The sequence below is a fragment of the Heptranchias perlo genome, chromosome 1, assembly GCF_035084215.1.
Source record: "Heptranchias perlo isolate sHepPer1 chromosome 1, sHepPer1.hap1, whole genome shotgun sequence".
Lineage (NCBI taxonomy): Eukaryota > Metazoa > Chordata > Chondrichthyes > Hexanchiformes > Hexanchidae > Heptranchias > Heptranchias perlo.
The window spans coordinates 76,832,167-76,852,270 of record NC_090325.1 but is presented as its reverse complement, the minus strand read 5'-3'; the positions used below and the strand labels follow the sequence as shown (position 1 = coordinate 76,852,270).

The 20,104-nt window shown below is 40.6% G+C and overlaps 1 protein-coding gene across 3 annotated transcripts in view; it reads left to right on the top strand.

Moving 5' to 3' along the window:
- Positions 1–18,922, top strand: part of LOC137323490 (calcium uptake protein 3, mitochondrial-like) — a 208,633-nt gene extending 189,711 nt beyond the window's left edge. For 2 of the 3 annotated variants that reach the window (XM_067987012.1, XM_067987002.1), the window contains 2 exons: positions 3,572–3,640; positions 17,029–18,921. In XM_067987012.1, the coding sequence (XP_067843113.1) occupies positions 3,572–3,640 (69 nt within the window). In that variant the 3' untranslated portion in view covers positions 17,029–18,921. Of the gene's footprint in view, positions 1–3,571; positions 3,641–17,028 lie in introns of all 3 variants that reach the window. The other variant, XM_067987021.1, reaches the window with a different exon arrangement.
- The last annotated feature ends 1,182 nt before the right edge of the window (positions 18,923–20,104 follow it).

Here is a 20,104-nt window from a genome sequence, read left to right as displayed (position 1 = left end):
CTATTCGAAAATTGTGTATCTTCTAACTTGTCTTGAGCAATGCCTTGGGAGATCTACTATTATCAATATAAATATCTTGACATACTAGCAAATGTTTATAGTTGTCTGATACTGGAGTAAAATGTTTCCTTTAGTACAATACTATATCTAGAATGCAGTATGTTTCTATATAGCAAGTACATTACTGCAAATTATATTGTCTGTATTCATATGATTGTGATGAATTAATCAAGCTGCTCTCCATTGGTTGAGTTATAAGGGTGTAGTATTTTCCTACTCCAGAGAATTAGTCAACCCATTGGTCTGTTCAAATGAAGTTGACCTAAAACCGGAATATAGCTTTCAAACAGTGTTTAAACATTGGTTGATTTGAAACAGTTTTTAAAAAAAAATTGGGAGTCATCCAATGTAAATTGAACCATTTAAAGAACCTTTCTAAACCAGTGGTTAATGAGTATAGTGCAGAAAGATTTACTATTAAGGGAAGAGGAACTTCAGTTATGTGGAGAGATTAGAGAAGCTGGGATTGTTTTCCTTGGAGCAGGGAGGGTTAAGCGGAGATTTAATAGAGAGGCTCAAATGAGATTTTTATAAAGCAAATATGGGAAAACTGTTTCCATTGGCAGGAGGTTCGGTAACCAGAGGACACAAATTTAAGATAATTGGCAAAAGAACCAAAGGGGATATGAGGAGAATTTTTTTTATGCAGCAAGTTGCTGTTATCTGGAATGCATTGTCTGAAAGGGTGGTGGAAGCAGATTCAGTAGTAACTTTCAAAAGGGAATTGGATGTATACTTGAAAAGGAAAAATTTGCCAGGGGAGTGAGACTAATTGGATAGCTCTTTCAAAGAGCTGCACAGGCAAGATGGGCCGAACAGCCTCCTTCTGTGCTATATGATTCTATGATAATATTGCCACACTCTGAAGACCTCAAAGACTTGATGAAAACTAAATATACTAATAACTCCTTTATATCTATTATGCTATAATTTCACCATTCGGTATCAGTGATCACAGTGAAAGTAACTGGAACTTAACATATTGGACAGACTTTGAATTATACTATATCACAGCAATAGTTGGGTTTGCTCCTACACTAATAAAATTCAATTTCAAGTGGTGGTTTACATTATGTGTTTTGATTTAGAAGAAAAAAAGAACTTGCATTTATATGGCACCTTTCATAACGTCAGGATGTCCTGAAGTGCTTTTCAACCAATAAAGTATTGTTTGAAGTGTAGTCACTGTTGTAAAGTAGGGAAATGTGGTAGCCAATTTGTGCATGGCAAGGTCCCATGACAGCAATGAGATTAATGACCATGTAATCTATTTTTAGTGATGTTGGTTGAGGAAAAAATATTGGCCAGGACACCGGTAGAACTCCCCTGCTCTTCATCGAATAGTATTATGGGATCTTTTACGCCCATCTGAGAGGGCAGATGGAGCCTCAGTGTAATGTCTCATCCAAAAGATGGTACTTACAACAGTGCAGCACTCCCTCAGTAAGCACTGAAGTGTCAGCCTAGATTACATGCTCAAGTCTCTGGAGTGGGACTTGAACCCACAACCTTCTGACTCACAGGCGACAGAGCTGCCAAGGCTGGTGCTACATTTTATATTAAAAGCGCCACAACAAAAAGCAGCCTCCTACTACTACTACTACTACTGCGGGCCCGTCCAAAAACGGGCCCGCAGGGGGCAAAACACGCGCACTGCATCTGCCTGTTCGTGTTATCCCAGGCAGCACATAATATTCATATTGCGTGCTCATTATCATGAGTCAGGTGTACAGCACGCTGTTTATAGGGGCCAAATATCGGGTGTGTCTGACGCCACTTAAAGGCAGACATCATCTTTTAAAAGGGAGGCGTACTCTGGCTGCAAACAGGAAAGTATACTTTTGAAGAAAGAAATGGATGGCAGAAGCATTGACAGGGCATTCAGATTCTCCGATGCTCCTTTGGAGGCCCTGGTCTAGGTCGTGGTCAGGAGCAGCTGATCACAGGTGTTGTCTGTGAGCAGTCCATAACAGAAAAGCAGCAATTGTTAATAAATAAAGGTTTGAGAATTCAATCTCCATTTTGTTTGAAAGTTTTTTGGAAAAAGCAAATAAAACTCAAAAGTCCTCAGGATGATGGGAGGTCGATTCCTGATGATCACAAATGCAGCTGGGAAATTCTGCAAGCTGTAAATGCTCACAAAAATAGATGGTTGGAAGCTCTGTCCAACTTATGAAGTAAAAATATCCAGGCGAAGCACAGACTTATGAGACAGGCTGAGGCCTTGAAGTAAAAGCTTTAAGGAAAGTATTGAAAGACACAAAGGACGGTTGAATGGGACATTTAATTATGTTATTGTGACTTATGTAACATTGTGATTTTTTTTAAAATTTAGTTTAAAACACTTATTCTGCACATTAGAAATTTCAGTTACTCAGGAAAAAGTGTCAGACAATTTTTTTCAAAAAGTATTTTGATTGATTCAGTTTTGAGGTCAACAAAGTGTTACAGGGATTATGTATACATCTGTTTTTCTTATTTAAAAATATCGACATGATTAAATAGGGTTTTCCCAGTTGAAATGTTCACTTAGGCAGCTTCCATTATAAAGTTTGACATAAATATCAATATAAAAGGACTGGTTTTCCTTGGGCCTCCCTGCCCAGGCACTAAACCACAAGTGCACTACACCTGTCCAGCCCTGGGATCATCTGGATTTCCAGTCTTAGTCAAGACCCTACTGCTGGCAGGCTCTAGCGCCAGCACTAGAGCTTAGAAAATCAGCACAGCTTCAGACCTGTAGCCTGCAAGCGTGCAGCTGTGAGTTCCGACCTCGATGATCAGCACCTTCTGGCTGCCAATCGAGCTTGTCAGCCAGAAGGTCCTGATTGAAATTCCAACTTCTGAAGGGGGCTAGTACTGAACGAGGTGCCTGACGTGAAATTCTTCAGCCTGTCCCTGGAGGTCCTGCAGGCCAGAACGTCATCTTTTCTGAGTGTCCACAAAGTGAGGCCAGGACCTCATTTCCCCCTTCCACCTCATTTAAATGGGTCCATCAGGCGTGCACCCTCTGCGATCTGGGTCTTTTGCCCCTTTTATTGATCTTTGTGCCCAGGGAACACTCAGTTCCCCAGATATGGTCAAGAAAATCATTCCAAAAAAGTGTTACTGGAATGAACACTTTTGGATAGTAAGCATGCAGCATACACAAGATTTTTTTATATATAGATGATACTTGAAATGAGGCATTTTAGCAGTCATCCTCATGCGTGATGTTTTCATTGTGCAATAAATAGTGAAAAGGATCTTACGTGAACAATTCAGAACTTCACAAATTATAAGGCTTAAATGCCCCAATAGTGAGCTATAGATTATCTAAATTACATCAAAATAAAATATAGTAATTTCTACTAACACTGACATTTACTGGTCTGATATTTGCTACTAAGTCATCATCTTTGATAAAGTATATTAACTTTTCAGGTATTTAAAGTCACAGCTCATTAGAGCCACAATTTATATACTGCTTATTGCCACTATCTCTTCTGTTTTTCTATCTTGCATCCAATAGGGCTACAAGTCTACACAAGGATATCCCAATTTCAAAGTCTGCCTGAAAAAAGAGTTCTTCAGCAGATAAGTATGTTGATTTTATAATGCGCTTCTCTTTAAAGGGATATTTATATGGCTTTTTGAGAATAAATGCTGATGGCTATTTAAATACTTGCCTTTGACAGTTGTATTGTAATTCCATTAACGGTTTTTTGACAGTTTGTGACCATAATCACATTGAGCACTAGAAACAGGCACAGTGCTTCCTATTCTTCCCCAAATGACATGCTCACTACATTTGATTGTCCATCTGGTGGCTTAGATAAGACTCTTCAAATTGAGGTAAAGGAGTTGGAGTGACAACGACTCTGAGACTCAAACTGATATGCTCTCAGTTTAGAATTAAGCAATCAACAATTTTAGCTGTTAGGCCAACAGATGATTATGTTTTTAAAAAAAACAATTTTGCTCTATGAACTCATTTTAACATAACTTAACCTAATAAGAACATTAGGAATAGGAGTAGGCCAATCGGCCCCTCGAGTCTGCTCTGCCATTCAATAACATCATGGCTGATCTGATCCTAACCTCAAATCTAAAGAACACAGGAAGTAGGAGCAGGACCCGGCCACTCAGCCCCTGGGCCCGCTCCGCCACCCACAGGGCCTTGACCGATCCGAACTCAGCTTCATGTCCAATTTCCTGCCCGCTCCCCGTAACCCCTAATTCCCTTTACTTCTAGGAAACTGTCTATTTCTGTTTTAAATTTATTTAATGATGTAGCTTCCACAGCTTCCTGGGGCAGCAAATTCCACAGACCTACTACCCTCTGAGTGAAGAAGTTTCTCCTCATCTCAGTGTTGAAAGAGCAGCCCCTTATTCTAAGATTATGCCCCCTAGTTCTAGTTTCACCCATCCTTGGGAACATCCTTACCGCATCCACCCGATCAAGCCCCTTCACAATCTTATATGTTTCAATAAGATCGCCTCTCATTCTTCTGAACTCCAATGAGTAGAGTCCCAATCTACTCAACCTCTCCTCATATGTCCACCCCCTCATCCCAGGGATTAGCCGAGTGAACCTTCTTTGTACTGCCTCGAGAGCAAGTATGTCTTTTCTTAAGTATGGACACCAAAACTGTATGCAGTATTCCAGGTGCGGTCTCACCAATACCTTATATAACTGCAGCAATACCTCCCTGTTTTTATATTCTATCCCCCTAGCAATAAAAGCCAACATTCCATTGGCCTTCTTGATTACCTGCTGCGCCTGCATACTAACTTTTTGATTTTCTTACACTAGGACCCCCAGATCCCTTTGTACTGCAGTACTTTCCAGTTTCTCGCCATTGAGATAATAACTTGCTCTCCGATTTTTCCTGCCAAAGTGCATAACCTCACATTTTCCAATATTGTATTGCATCTGCCAAATCTCCGCCCACTCACCCAGCCTGTCTATATCCCCTTGTAGGTTTTTTATGTCCTCCTCACTCTCTACTTTCCCTCCCATCTTTGTATCATCTGCAAACTTTGATATGTTACACTCGGTCCCCTCCTCCAAATCGTTAATATAGATTGTAAAGAGTTGGGGACCCAGCACCGACCCCTGCGGAACACCACTGGCTACTGGTTGCCAGTCCGAGAATGTACCATTTATCCCAACTCTCTGCTTCCTGTTAGATAACCAATCCTTCACCCATGACAGAATATTACCCCCAATCCAGTGATTCTTTATCTTGAGCAATAATCTTTTATGTGGCACCTTGTCGAATGCCTTCTGGAAGTCTAAATACACTACGTCCACTGGTTCCCCTTTATCCACCCTGTACGTTATGTCCTCAAAGCACTCAAGCAAATTTGTCAGACATGACTTCCCCTTCATAAAGCCATGCTGACTTTGTCCTATTAAATTATGTTTATCCAAATGTTCCGCTACTGTCTCCTTAATAATAGACTCCAAAATTTTACCCACCACAGATGTTAGGCTAACTGGTCTATAATTTCCAGCCTTCTGCCTACTACCCTTTTTAAATAAGGGTGTTACATTAGCAGTTTTCCAATCTGCCGGGACCTTTGCCGAGTCCAGAGAATTTTGGAAAATTATTACCAAAGCATCCACAATCCCTACTGCCACTTCCCTCAAGACCCTAGGATGTAAGCCATCAGGTCCAGGGGATTTATCCACCTTGAGTCCCATTAATTTACTGAGTACCAATTCCTTAGTGATTTTAATCGTATTTAGCTCCTCCCCCCGCCCCCCCCCCCCCAGAGCCCCCTGTTTGTCCAGTGTTGGGATATTCTTAGTGTCCTCTACCGTAAAAACTGAAACAAAATATTTGTTCAGCATTTTTGCCATCTCCATGTTTCCCACCATTAATTTCCCGGTCTCATCCTCTAAGGGACCTACGTTTGCCTTAGCCACCCCTTTTCTTTTTATATAACTATAGAAACTCTTGCTATCTGTTTTTATATTTTTTGCTAATTTATTTTCATAATCTATCTTCCCTTTCTTAATCAATCCTTTAGTTACTTTTTGCTGTCTTTTGAAGACTTCCCAATCTTCCATCCTCCCACTAAGTTTGGCTACCTTATATGTCCTTGTTTTTAGTCGGATACTATCCTTAATTTCTTTACTTATCCACGGATGGCTGTCATTTCTTTTACACCCTTTTTTCCTCAGTGGAATATATATTTTTTGAAAGTTGTAAAATAACTCCTTAAATGAACACCACTGCTCATGTACCGTCTTACCCTTTAATCTATTTTCCAGTCCACTTTAATCAATTCCGCTCTCATACCATCATAGTCTCCTTTATTCAAGCTCAGTACGCTTGCTTGAGAACCAACCTTCTCACCCTCTAATTGGATATGGAATGTAACCATTCCAAGGGGATCCTTAACTAGGACATTATTAATTAATCCTGGCTCATTACACAGGACCAGGTCCAAGGTTGCTTGCCCCCTTGTAGGATCAGTTACATACTGCTCAAGAAATCCATCCCTAATACACTCAAGAAACTCTTCCTCAAGGCTGCCCTGCCCAATTTGATTTGTCCAGTTAATATGATAGTTAAAATCCCCCATAATTATAGCTGTTCCCTTATTACATGCCCCGACTATTTCCTGATTAATACTTCTTCCAGCAGAGTTGCAACTATTAGGAGGCCTATATACTACGGCCCACTAGTGTTTTTTTCCCCTTATTATTCCTTATCTCTACCCAAACTGTTTCATTATCCTGATCCTTTGTCCCAATATCTTTCCTCTGTATTAGTGATTCCTTCCTTTATTAACATAGCCACCCCACCTCCCCTTCCTTCCTGCCTGTCCTTCCTGATTGTTAAATACCCTGGCATATTTAATTCCCAGTCGTTGTCACCCTGCAGCCATGTTTCTGTAATGGTCACAAGATCATACCCATACGTAGTTATTTGTGCCATTAACTCGTCCATTTTGTTACGAATGCTACGTGCATTCAGATAAAGAACTTTCAAATATGTTTTGTGACACTTAGTTCCTGCTTTTTCCTTTTTTAACACTTTACCTTTTACTCCATACCTTCTGTCCCTTCCTGACACACTTTCCTCTGTCTCCCTGCTCAGGTTCCCAACCCCCTGCCACAGCTTTGATGCTGGGTTAATCGCCTTACGCCTTCTAGTTTTTATTTTATCTGTCGTGCCTAAAGTACACTTTCTTTCCGCTGCTCTACACTTTTAGAAACGATAATCCGGGGCAGAATTAGCAGTTACTTGGACAAGTATGGATTGATTAGGAAAAGCCAGCACGGATTTGTTAAAGGCAAATCGTGTTTAACTGACTTGGTAGAGTTTTTTGATGAGGTAACAAAGAGGGTTGATAAGGGCAATGCAGTTGATGTGTATATGGACTTTCAAAAGGTGTTTGATAAAGTGCAACATAATAGGCTTGTCATCAAGATTGAAGCCCATGGAATAAAAGGGGCAGTAGCAGCATGGATACAGAATTGGCTAAGTAACAGGAAGCAGAGAGTAGTGGTGAACGGTTGTTTTTTGGACTGGAGGGAGGTGTACAGTGCTGTTCCCCAGGGGTCGGTACTAGCACCACTGCTTTTCTTGATATATATTAATGACTTGGACTTGGGTGTACAGGGCACAATTTCAAAATTTGCAGATGACACAAAACTTGGAAGTGTAGCGAACAGTGAGGAGGATAGTGATAGACTTCAAGAGGATATGAACAGGCTGGTAGCATAAGCGGACAAGTGACAGATGAAATTTAATGCAGAAAAATGCGAAGTGATACATTTCAGTAGGAAGAATGAGGAGAGGCAATATAAACTCGAGGGCACAATTCTAAAAGGTACAGGAACAGAGAGATCTGGGGGTATATGTACATAAATCATTGAAGATGGCAGGGCAGGTTGAGAAAGCGGTTAAAAAAGCATACGGGATCCTCGGCTTTATAAATAGAGGCATAAAGTACAAAAACAAGGAAGTCATGATGAACCTTTACAAAACACTGGTTCAGCCACAACTGGAGTATTGTGTCCAGTTCTGGGCACCGCACTTTAGGAAAGATGTGATGGCTTTAGAGAGGATGCAGAAGAGATTTACTAGAATGATTCCAGGGATGAAGGACTTTAGTTGGATAGACTGGAGAAGCTGGGGTTCTCTTTGGAACAGAGAATGTTGAGAGGAGATTTGTTTGAGGTATTCAAAATCTTGAAGGGTCTAGACAGAGTAGATAGTGAAACTGTTCCCATTGGCGGAAGGGTCAAGAACCAGAGGACATAGATTTAAGGTGATTGGCAAAAGAACCAAAGGTGACATGAGGAAAAACTTGATAAAACAGCGAGTGGTTAGGATCTGGAATGCACTACCAGAGGGGGTGGTGGAGGCAGATTCAATCGTGGTTTTCAAAAGGAAATTGGGTAAGTACTTGAAAGGAAAAAATTTGCAGGGCTACGGGAATAGGGTGGGGGAGAGGGACTAGCTGGATTGCTCTTGCATAGACCCAGCACAGACTTGTTAGGCCGAATGGCCTCCATCCACGCTGTAACCTTTCTATGATTCTATGACTAATATGGTGGGCCTGACGTTAGAAGAAGAGATCAAAAAAGATGTAAAGACATTTAAGATAGAAAGGAGGGAGATATTTGATAAACTAATCAAACTTAGAGAGGACAAAATAAAAACAGGGCCAAGGAAAGGGGGAGGAAGAGGAGGGGAGGAAAGAACCAAACACAAGAAGGGAAACAGAAAGCAATGAAGGTGACCAAGGTAAAAGAGACAAATGGAAATCCCGTCGGAGAGAAGAGCAGAACTCCTTCAAGGTGGGCATTCCTGGAAGAGAAGTGGCTGTGGAAGAAAAGTGCCATCATTTTCTGTTTTTATTTCAGATTTCCAGCACCCGCAGTATTTTGCTTTTGATTTAGTGTTTAATTCACGGCCACATTCTTCCAGGAGTGCCCACCTTGAAGAAGTTCTGCTTTTCTTTCCGACGGGATTTCCGTTTGTCTCTTTTACCTTGTTCACCTTCATTGCTTTCTGTTTCCCTTCTTGTATTTGGTTCTTTTCTACCCCCCGGCCCCCCATTTTCCCTGGTTCTGTACTTACTTAAAAACTGTTTAATCTTCAACTTCTTCCAGTTCTGACGAAGGGTCATCGACCTGAAACGTTAACTCTGTTTCTTTCTCCACAGATGCTGCCTGACTTGCTGAGCATTTCCAGCATTTTCTGTTTTTAGTTCAGATTTCCAGCATCTGCAGTATTTTGCTTTTGATTTAGAGAGGTTAAAACCCCAGGTTCGGATGGATTGCTTCTGTGCATACTAGAAGAAGTTAGGGAAAAGGTAGCAGAAGCACTATTACATATATATAAAAATTCATTAGAAAAGGGAATAGTGCCAGAGGACTGGCGGACAACTAATGTGATTCCTACATTTAAAAAGGGAGATAGAACAAGTCCAGGGAACTATAGACCAATTAGCTTAACGTCATTGGTAGGAAAGATAATGGAATCTTTACTCAAAGATGGAATAGAGAAACATCTAGAAATCGAAGATATAATAAAGAATAGTCAGCACGGATTTCAGAAGGGAAAGTCACGCTTGACCAACCTTATTGAATTCTTTGATGAAGTAACAGAAAGAGTAGACAAGGGCAATGCAGTAGATGTAATATATTTGGATTTTCAAAAGGCCTTCAATAACCGCATAGTAGACTCATGACTAAGGTTAGAGCATTTGGAGTCAGGATGCAAGTAGCAGAATGGATAGCAAGCAGGCTACAAAACAGAAAACAGAGAGTAGGGGTTAAGGGTAGTTACTCAAACTAGCAAAAAATGGGAAGTGGTGTTCCGCAAGGATCGGTGCTGGGACCACTGTTTTTCACTATATACATAAACAATTTGGACTCGGGAGTTGGAAGTACAATTTCAAAATTTGCAGATGACACCAAATTGGGGGGTATGGATAATACTGAGGAGGACTGCGACAAAATACAGGAAGACATTAATAAACTTGCAGAATGGGCGTATAAAGACAAATGAATTTCAATGTAGATAAGGGTGAGATGGTACATTTTGGTAGGAATAATAATGAGGCCACATACTCCTTAGAAAATAAGAGTCTAAATGGGGTGGAGGAGCAGGGAGATTTAGGGGTACAGATACACAAATCACTAAAAGTAGTGAAGCAGGATAATAAGACCATAACAAAAACAAACCAAGCACTGGGGTTCATTTCTAGAGGGATAGAATTGAAAAGCAGAAAAGATATGCTAAACTTGTACAGAACCGTGGTTAGACACACTTGGAGTACTGCGAACAGTTCTGGTCTCCACACTATGAAAAGGATATAGAGGCATTGGAGAAGGTGCAAAAAAGATTTACTAGGATGATACCAGAAATGAGAGGTTATACCTATCAGGAGAGATTGAATAGGCTGGGGCTCTTTTCTCCAGAAAAGGGGAGACTGAGGGGTGACCTGATAGGGGTCTTTAAGGTTATGAAAGGGTTTGATATGATAGACATAGAGAAAATGTTTCCACTTGCGGGGGAGACCACAACTAGGGGCCATAAATATAAGATAGTCACTAATAAATCCAATAGGGAATTCAGGAGAAACTTCTTCACTCAGCGAGTGGTAAGAATGTGGAACTCGTTATCACAAGGAGTAGTTGAGGTCACTAGCATAGATACATTTAAGGGGAAGCTAGCTAAACACATGAAGAAGAAGAAGGGATTAGAAGGATATTTTAATAGGGTTAGATGAAGGAGGGTGGGAGGAGGCTCATGTGGAGCATAAACACCGGCACGGACCTATTGGGTCGAATGGCCTGTTTCTGTGCTGTACATTCTTTATAATTCTTTATGTGGTAAATTTTACATGTAGCAATTCATTTATATAGCATTTCTTGTAATTTTTTTTTCATGTAACCTGTTTATCTGCATGGAGGGTGTTTTGAGTAATTAATGTTAGCTATCTTATTGGTTATGCTGGAAAGAAGAAACCAAGCTATTACTCCCAAGAACAATAAAGGAGCCTCAATGCTTTGATGTGATGCTGGCGCTGTGAAGTTTATTTATTTACTATTCTATAATGTTGTGCAAATATGAGCTAATGCCAACTCACATATTGCAATGTCCTTTTTTAACATGCTTTTATATATATTTAGCTTAATATTAAGACTGTACATTTCTCTTCATTATCCTTGCGACTTATAAGATGCCATTTGTAGGGCTCTGGTTAGAAGCATCGGATATGTAGGCATTTCCATATGATACCTTTACTGTCCAAAGCATGTTTACCATTCAAACACCACATTGAGTACCGTTGGTGAATTTTTAGTGTACCTGACTAATCTATGGAACAAAAAACAACTGTAATATCTGAAGTGCATATGAATACATTAATAGGGATGTTTGCTGATGATTGCACAGTATTCAGTTCCATTCGCAACCCCTCAAATAATGAAGCAGTCCGAGCCCGCATGCAGCAAGACCTAGACGACATCCAGGCTTGGGCTGATAAGTGGCAAGTAACATTCGTGCCAGACAAGTGCCAGGCAATTACCATCTCCAACAAGAGAGATTCTAACCACCTCCCCTTGACATTCAATGGCATTACCATCGCCGAATCCCCCACCATCAACATCCTGGGGGTCACCATTGACCAGAAACTTAACTGGACCAGCCATATAAATACTGTGGCTACAAGAGCAGGTCAGAGGCTGGGTATTCTGCGGCAAGTGACTCACCTCCTAACTCCCCAAAGCCTTTCCACCATCTACAAGGTACAAGTCAGGAGTGTGATGGAATACTCTCCACTTGCCTGGATGAGTGCAGCTCCAACAATATTCAAGAAGCTCGACACCATCCAGGACAAAGCAGCCCGCTTGATTGGCACCCCATCCACCACCCTAAACATTCACTCCCTTCACCACCGGTGCACAGTGGCTGCAGTGTGTACCATCCACAGGATGCACTGCAGCAACTCGCCAAGGCTTCTTCGACAGCACCTCCCAAACCGCGACCTCTACCACCTAGAAGGACAAGGGCAGCAGGTACATGGGAACAACACAACCTACACGTTCCCCTCCAAGTCACACACCATCCCGACTTGGAAATATATCGCCGTTCCTTCATCGTCGCTGGGTCAAAATCCTGGAACTCCCTTCCTAACAGCACAGTGGGAGAACCTTCACCACACGGACTGCAGTGGTTCAAGAAGGCGGCTCACCACCACCTCCTCTAGGGCAATTAGGGATGGGCAATAAATGCTGGCCTCGCCAGCGACGCCCACATCCCATGAACAAATTTTTTTTTAAATGATAAGCAAGGGATGAGCGAGGCCCTTGAAGTACAGAACTGAAGATATGGACATCTGGGGGATGGTGAGGAAGCAACTGCACTCCACCCTACATTTGTTTAGGATAAAATGCTGCTCCCTCCCAACTTTTGTGGGTCAGAAAGGATAGAGGAACTTTTCATAGAGCAGACTATCTTCCCAAATATTTGGACTAGATTTTTATCTAGCAATTTAATCCATTTCATACTATTTTGCCTCCAATGCCTTTATGTGAAATAGCTTACAGTTCTGGTTTCAAAATACGAACAACTGATGTAGTGTTTTCCCTACCAAGCTTATACATTTGGTTACATTTCATTGATGGTAAATTAATTTTACTGCTCATTGTTCTTAGAATCACAGAATCTTACAGCACAGAAGGAGGCACGATCCGTCGTGCCTGTTTCAGCTCTTTGAAAGAGCTGTCCAATTTAGTCCCAGCTTTTTCCCCATAACCCAGCATATTAGTCCTCTTCAAGTACATGTCCAATTGCCTTTATTAAAGTTCCTATGGAACCTGCTTCCACCACTCTTTCAAGTAGTGCGTTCCAGATCTTAATAAACCTCTGCGTGAAAAATTTCTCCTCATTTTCCTTCCAGGTTTTTTGCCAATTATTTTAAATCTATGACCTCTGGTTACTGACTCACTTGCCAGAGGAAACAGTTACTCCCTACTTGCTCTATGAAAACCGCTCATAATTTTGAATACCTCTATTAGGTCTCCCCTTAACCTTCTCTGCTGTAGGGAGAACAATCCTTTTCCAATCTCTCCACATAACAGGTATCATCCTGGTCAACCTCTGTACCCTCTCCAAGGCCTTGACATCCTTCCTAAAGTGTGGTGCCCAGATTTGTACACAATATTCCAGTTGAGGCTTAACCAGGATTTGTAAAAGTTAGGATTACTTCCTTGTTTTTGTATGCAGTTCCCCTATTTACAAAGCCAAGTAATACATACACTTTCTTAACTGCCTTATCAACTTGCCCTGCCACCTTCAAAGATTTGTGAATATGCTCCCCCAGCTCCTTCTGCTCTTGCACCCCCCTCAAAATAGTAGCATTTAGATTATACCACCTCTCCATGTTATTCCTCCCAAAGTGCACCACTTCACATTTATCTGCATTAAATTACACCTGCCATGTGTCTGCCCATTTCACCAGACTGTCTATGTCCACCTGAAGTCTGCTACTATCCTGCTTATTATTTACTATGTTGCCAAGTTTTGTATCATCTGCGAACTTCGAAATTGTACTGCCTATAACCCAAGTCTAGGTCATTTATATATAGCAAAAGCAACAGTCCTAATACCGACCCCTGGGGGACCCCACTGCATACTTCTCTCCAGTCAGAAAAACACCTGTTCACCATTGCTCTCTGCCTCCTATCCCTTAGCAAATTGGAGGACCCCAATGCATATTTTTTGCTTTAATTGTGCAGGACCGGGACCATTGTCCTCGCGGGGGCGTTTGCTAGTGCTGTTGGGGAAGGTTTAAACTAGAATGGCAGGGGGATGGGAACCTGAGCAGGGAGACAGAGGAGGGGGAAACAAGGATAGAAACAAAAGACAGAAAGGGAAGAAGCAATCGTGGAAGGCAGAGAAAACGAGGGTGAAAAACAAAAGGGCCATAGTGCAAAATAATACTAAGATGACTGGCAATCTTAAAAAGACAAGTCTAAAAGCATTGTGTCTTAATGCGTGGAGCATTCGCAATAAGGTAGATGAATTAACAGCGCAGATAGATATTAACGGGTATGATATAGTTGCGATTACGGAGACATGGCTGCAGGGTGACCAAGGATGGGAACTGAACATCCGGGGGTATTCAATATTTAGGAAGGACAGGCAAAAAGGGAACGGAGGTGGGATAGCGTTGCTAGCAAAGGAGGAAATCAATGCAATAGTGAGGAAGGATATTGGCTCGGAAAATCACTATGTGGAATCTGTATGGGTGGAGCTAAGAAACAACAAGGGGCAGAAAACTTTGGTGGGGGTTCTCCACAGGCTCCCAAACAGTGGTGGAGATGTAGGGGAGGGCATTAAACAGGAAATTAGAGACACATGCAAGAAGGGTACAACTATAATCATGGGCAACTTTAATTTACATATAGATTGGTCAAACCAAATTAGCAAAAATAGTGTGGGGGAGGAATTCCTGGAGTGTGTACGTGATGGATTTCCAGATCAATATGTTGAGGAACCAACTCGAGAACAGGCAATCCTAGACTGGGTATTGTGCAATGAGAAAGGATTAATTAACAATCTTGTTGTGCAGGGTCCCTTAGGGAAGAGCGACCATAACACGATGGAATTCCTCATTAAGATGGAGAGTGAAGAAGTTAAATCTGAAACTAGGGTCCTGAATCAAAATAAAGGAAATTATGAAAGTATGAGGTGTCAGTTGGCTATGATAGATTGGGGAACTTTACTGAAAGGGATGACTGTGGATAGGCAATGGCTAATATTTAAAGAACGTGTGCAGGAATTACAACAATTATTCATTCCTGTCTGGCGCAAATAAAAAACAGGAAAGGTGGCTCAACCGTGGCTTACAAAAGAAATTAGGGATAGTATTAGATCCAAAGAGGAGACATATAAAATTGCCAGAAAAAGCTGCAAGCCTGAGGATTGGGAGCAGTTTAGAATTCAGCAAAGGAGGACAAAGAGATTATTTTTCCCCTCTTAATCAGAGTATGAGAGTAAACTAGCAGGGAACATAAAAACAGACTGTAAAAGCCTTTATAAATATGTCAAGAGAAAAAGATTAGTGAAGATAAATGTAGGTCCCTCACAGTCAGAAATGGGGGAAATTATAATGGGGACCAAAGAAATGGCAGAACAATTAAACACATACTTTGGTTCTGTCTTCACAAAGGATGACATAAATAACCTCCCGGAAATGTTAGGGAACCAAGGCTCTAGTGAGAGGGAGGAACTGAAGGAAATCAGTATTAGTAAAAAAAAATAGTGCTAAGGAAATTAATGGGGCTGATAATCTACATCCCAGACTACTAAAGGAAGTGGCCCTGGAAATAGTGGATGCATTGGTGGTCATCTTCCAAAATTCTATAGACTCTGGAACAGTTCCTACAGATTGGAGGGTGGCAAATGTAACCCCACTATTTAAAAAAGGAGGGAGAGAAAAAACAGGGAATTACAGACCAGTTAGCCTAACATCAGTAGTGGGGAAAATGCTAGTGTCTATTATAAAGGATGTGATAACAGAATACTTGGAAGGCATTAACGGGATTGGACAAAGTCAGCATGGGTTTATGAAAGGGAAATCATGCTTACCAAATTTACTGGAGTTTTTTGAGGAGGTAACTAGTAGAATAGATAGGGGAGAACCAGTGGATGTGGTGTACTTGGAGTTTCAGAAGGCTTTTGATAAGGTCCCACACAAGAGGTTGGTGTGCAAAATTAAAGCACATGGAATTGGGGGGAATATACTGGCATGGATTGAGAATTGGTTGACAGACAGGAAACAGAGAGTAGGAATAAACAGGTCTTTTTCCGGGTGGCAGGCAGTGACAAGTGGGGTACCGCAGGGATCAGTGCTTGGGCCCCAGCTATTCACAATATATATCAATGATTTGGATGAGGGAACTAAATGTAACATTTCCAAGTTTATAGATGACACAAATCTGGGGTGGAATGTGAGCTGTGAGGAGGATGCAAAGAGGCTCCAATGTGATTTAGACAAGTTGGGTGAGTGGGCAAGAACATGGCAGATGCAGTATAACGTGGATAAATGTGAGGTTATCCACTTTGGTTGTAAAAACAGAAAGACAGATTATTATCTGAATGGTGATAGATTGGGAAAAGGGGAGGTGTAACAAGACCTGGGTGTCCTTGTACATCAGTCGCTGAAAGCGAGCATTCAGGTGCAGCAAGCAGTTAGGAAGGTGAATGGTATGTTGGCGTTCATTGCAAAAGGATTTGAGTGCAGGAACAGGGATGTCTTACTGCTGTTTTACAGGGCCTTGGTGAGACATCATCTGGAGTATTGTGTGCAGTTTTGGTCTCCTTATCTGAGGAAGGATGTCCTTGCCATGGAGGGAGTGCAACGAAGGTTTACCAGACTGATTCCTGGGATGGCAAGACTGACGTATGAGGAGAGATTGGGTCGACTAGGCCTATATTCACTGGAGTTTAGAAGAATGAGAGATGATCTTATCGAAACATATAAAATTCTAACAGGACTAGACAGACTAGATGCAGGAAGGATGTTCCCGATGGCTGGGGAGTCCCGAACCAGGGATCACAGTCTCAGGATATGGGGTATGCCATTTAGAACCGAGATAAGGAGAAATTTCTTCACTCAGGGTGGGGAACCTGTGGAATTCTCTACCACAGAAGGCAGTGGAGGCCAAGTCATTAAATATATTCAAGAAGGAGATAGATATATTTCTTAATGCTAAAGGGATCAAGGGATATGGGGAAAAAGCGGGAACAGGGTACTGAGTTCGACTACCAGCCATGATCATTTTGAATGGCGGAGCAGGCCCGAAGGGCCGAATGGCCTACTGTTGCTCCTATTTTCTATGTATTTATGTAGTTTAAATTGCTCAAACAAAAAAAATGACTGATTGAAATATATCTTTACAAACCTTATTTAACCTTATTTATTTTTCTCATCTTTCCAACACAGGTGTTCAAGTGGCATGATAGCAAAGGTTACTACAAATGTGCGTAAAGGAAATGAACAATTATTTGAAACGACTTTGAAGGCAATGTTTCTTTTGATGGTCTAAAACATACCATAAAACCCTCTACTTGAGGTTGAATGTTTCCTGCTAGGGTAGATTTATGCAAAAAACACAACTAACCTTATTTGAACTGTATAATTGTTAGGAGCTCTTTACTACATTGTGGCTAAATATTCAATACATTGCTCAAATAGTTCCATTGTGAATTTTGATGTGAATGTTTCCATAAATTAAGAGTCGAAATGACAAGCATGTGTGATCACAAGCCTTTGTTATATATTATGCTGGTACTTCACTGTTGCAAATTTTCCAGTATTGAATATGGAAATAGTAGTCAAGGATAATAATTTGGTACAAAATTTCATATGGACATGAGCACCATATCCATATATCACTAAAGATGTTAATATTTGCAGCTAGCATAATAAGTCATTAAAAATGCAAAGACAAAATGTGCTGTTGAACATTACTCTTAAGATGCATTTGGTTAGTGTTGATGAGAAACCTAGACCTACAGACTTTTTTAAAAACCAATTATTATTTTCTGAACTGTACTATTTTTATGTATTTCAATATAAACATAAATTAGTTACTATTTATTTATGTAAATTCAAATCAGGCAAGAACACAAGTATTGAAATTAATTTAAAAGAGAACATTGACAAGTCACTGGTGCTCTTTTATATCTGAGCAAAAGCTGTCAATGTATATTAATTTGCTAGATTAGTTCTAAAATGATTGTATTGTCACCTAAACTAAGCAAACTTCTCTACTTTTTTCTCCAAAATAATCTACATTCCATTTGTTTTTCACCTATTGCATTGGGATAGGGTTTTTTGTGCATAGCATTTGTGTGTGTGAAATCTATAATAAGTATACTTTCAATGCATTTGTAGTACTGTATAATCAAATAGCATCAAATATATTATCCAAATTCAGAATGGGTTGCTACAGTTATCACAGTTAGAATTATTGCAGTGGTTACGTCAATGATTCAAAAGCAGCTCAACAAAGTACTTGTTAATGTGAAGAGTATTGTCTGTAAAGTAGCCTTTTATAGCTACAATTACATCTGTTACAATTAAGCAATACTCCTTTCTTTCCAAAAAACAAATAGCTCTGTTGTGGGTTTTGAATTATTTGCAGAATGCATCATATGTTATTTTAATCACATTAATAAAGTTATTGAGAACAATTGTGTTTTTTTGGGATTTCAAAGTTGTATTTTGACTTCGAAAGACTGAAAACGGTTCCAGGTGCTCTGCTATGCTGATATTTAACAAATCATCCTTCACAGCAACTGCTACCCACCTTGTCTACTGAGTCAGAACTGAATAAAGTGATCTGACACTGGAAAGAAAACAAAAAAATGCACTATAGGTATTTTGGTTCCACAGGATCAGGGTGAAAATGTTAACTCTCATGATGCACCCCTCACAGATATAATTTGTCATTAGGAGCTATGTGGAAGGATCCTTTCCTATGAGATTGTCACATGGCATTAGTTGTCATGCTGCATTCTAGGTATCATGGTTCCCTTGGAACAGGTTGAAAGTAATAATACCCATGATTCACCTCTTTCTCACAAATGTACAGAATTTGTCCAAAGAGCTGGAAATTCTCAGCACTCAGAAGTGCTGGTAAAATTTACATTCCCAGGACTGAAGCAGAACTCAAACCCCAGGCTGCATAGTGACAGGCAGACCTCTGAAGGGGAAACTTATTCCAGGGAGTTCTGACATTAATTTTGTGGGTAAGTGTAATGATTTTAGCACTACCTATTTATGTTTCTTATGTTATAAATGTTATTTATATGGCTACATTTCAGCTGGGTTAGAAATTCAAGATGGAGGTTGGAACCATGCTGAAAAATAAATTGTGCAATATGATTTGATGCAAATTACAGTGTTTGAAGTAGTTGCTACTGTGTGGAACCTTTCTTAATCTTTAGTTCAGCGAATTAGAATGATTACTGAGAAAAAATAGATATTTATTTATTTTATATGGTTTAAGTAGCTACGGTAACTCCATATAAAAAAATTGGCCCTATAGTGTAAGTGTAACAAAACCTAAGATCAACAACAACAACTTAGCACTTATCTCTGGAGTTTTCTCTCCAAACCTCTCCACTTCTCTCTCCACTGCTTAAAAACCTCATCAAAACCTATTTTTTCAACCAACTTTTTGGTCACCACTGCTAATCTCATCCTTGCGGGCTCAGCGTCTGTTTTCTTTACTTATCTCTTTGTGAAGCTTCGTGGTTTTTATATTAAAGGTACTATTTAAAAACAAGTTGTTAGAAACAATTTAACATGCATCAGTGGACCATCAATTGACAACATAATGTAAGCAGGATAGCAATAATGCAGACAGTACTTGACCAATACTACAAATGGCTATTAACATGCTTTTCCATATATGTTAGGGAGTTAGGTGTCTATTGTTCCGGTAAAATGTCTTTGTCACGCAGATTGACTCCTCAATTGTGAGATTGTAATTCAAAGGATTTCACAGATTAGGAATTTATATAGCACCTTTCGCAATCTCAGGGTGTCTGTCCCAAAGCACCTTACAGACAAAGAGTACTTTTGAAGTGCCGTGACTGTTGCAATATAGGAAACATTAGGATGGGTGACCAAAAGCTTGGTCAAAGAGGTAGGTTTTAAGGAATATCTTAAAGGAGGAGAGTGGTGGACAGGTTTAGGGAGGGATATGGGCTCGGAAGGTCAGCTCAGGCTCAAATAGGATGGTAAGGTTGCAAACAATCTGGTTCAGCCTGAGACTATGGCCGGGGCGGGGGATGTAATTGGTGGCAAGGATCATTGTGGCGGGGACCAAAGACAATAGCATCGGTCTTCCCAATGTTTAATTGGAGGAATCTGAGGCTCATCCAAGGCTGCATGTCAGACAACACAGAGGCAGTGCAGAGGTGGTGGGGCAGAGCTGGATTTTTTTTTTATTCGTTCATGGGATGTGGGCGTCGCTAGCGAGGCCGGCATTTATTGCCCATCCCTAATT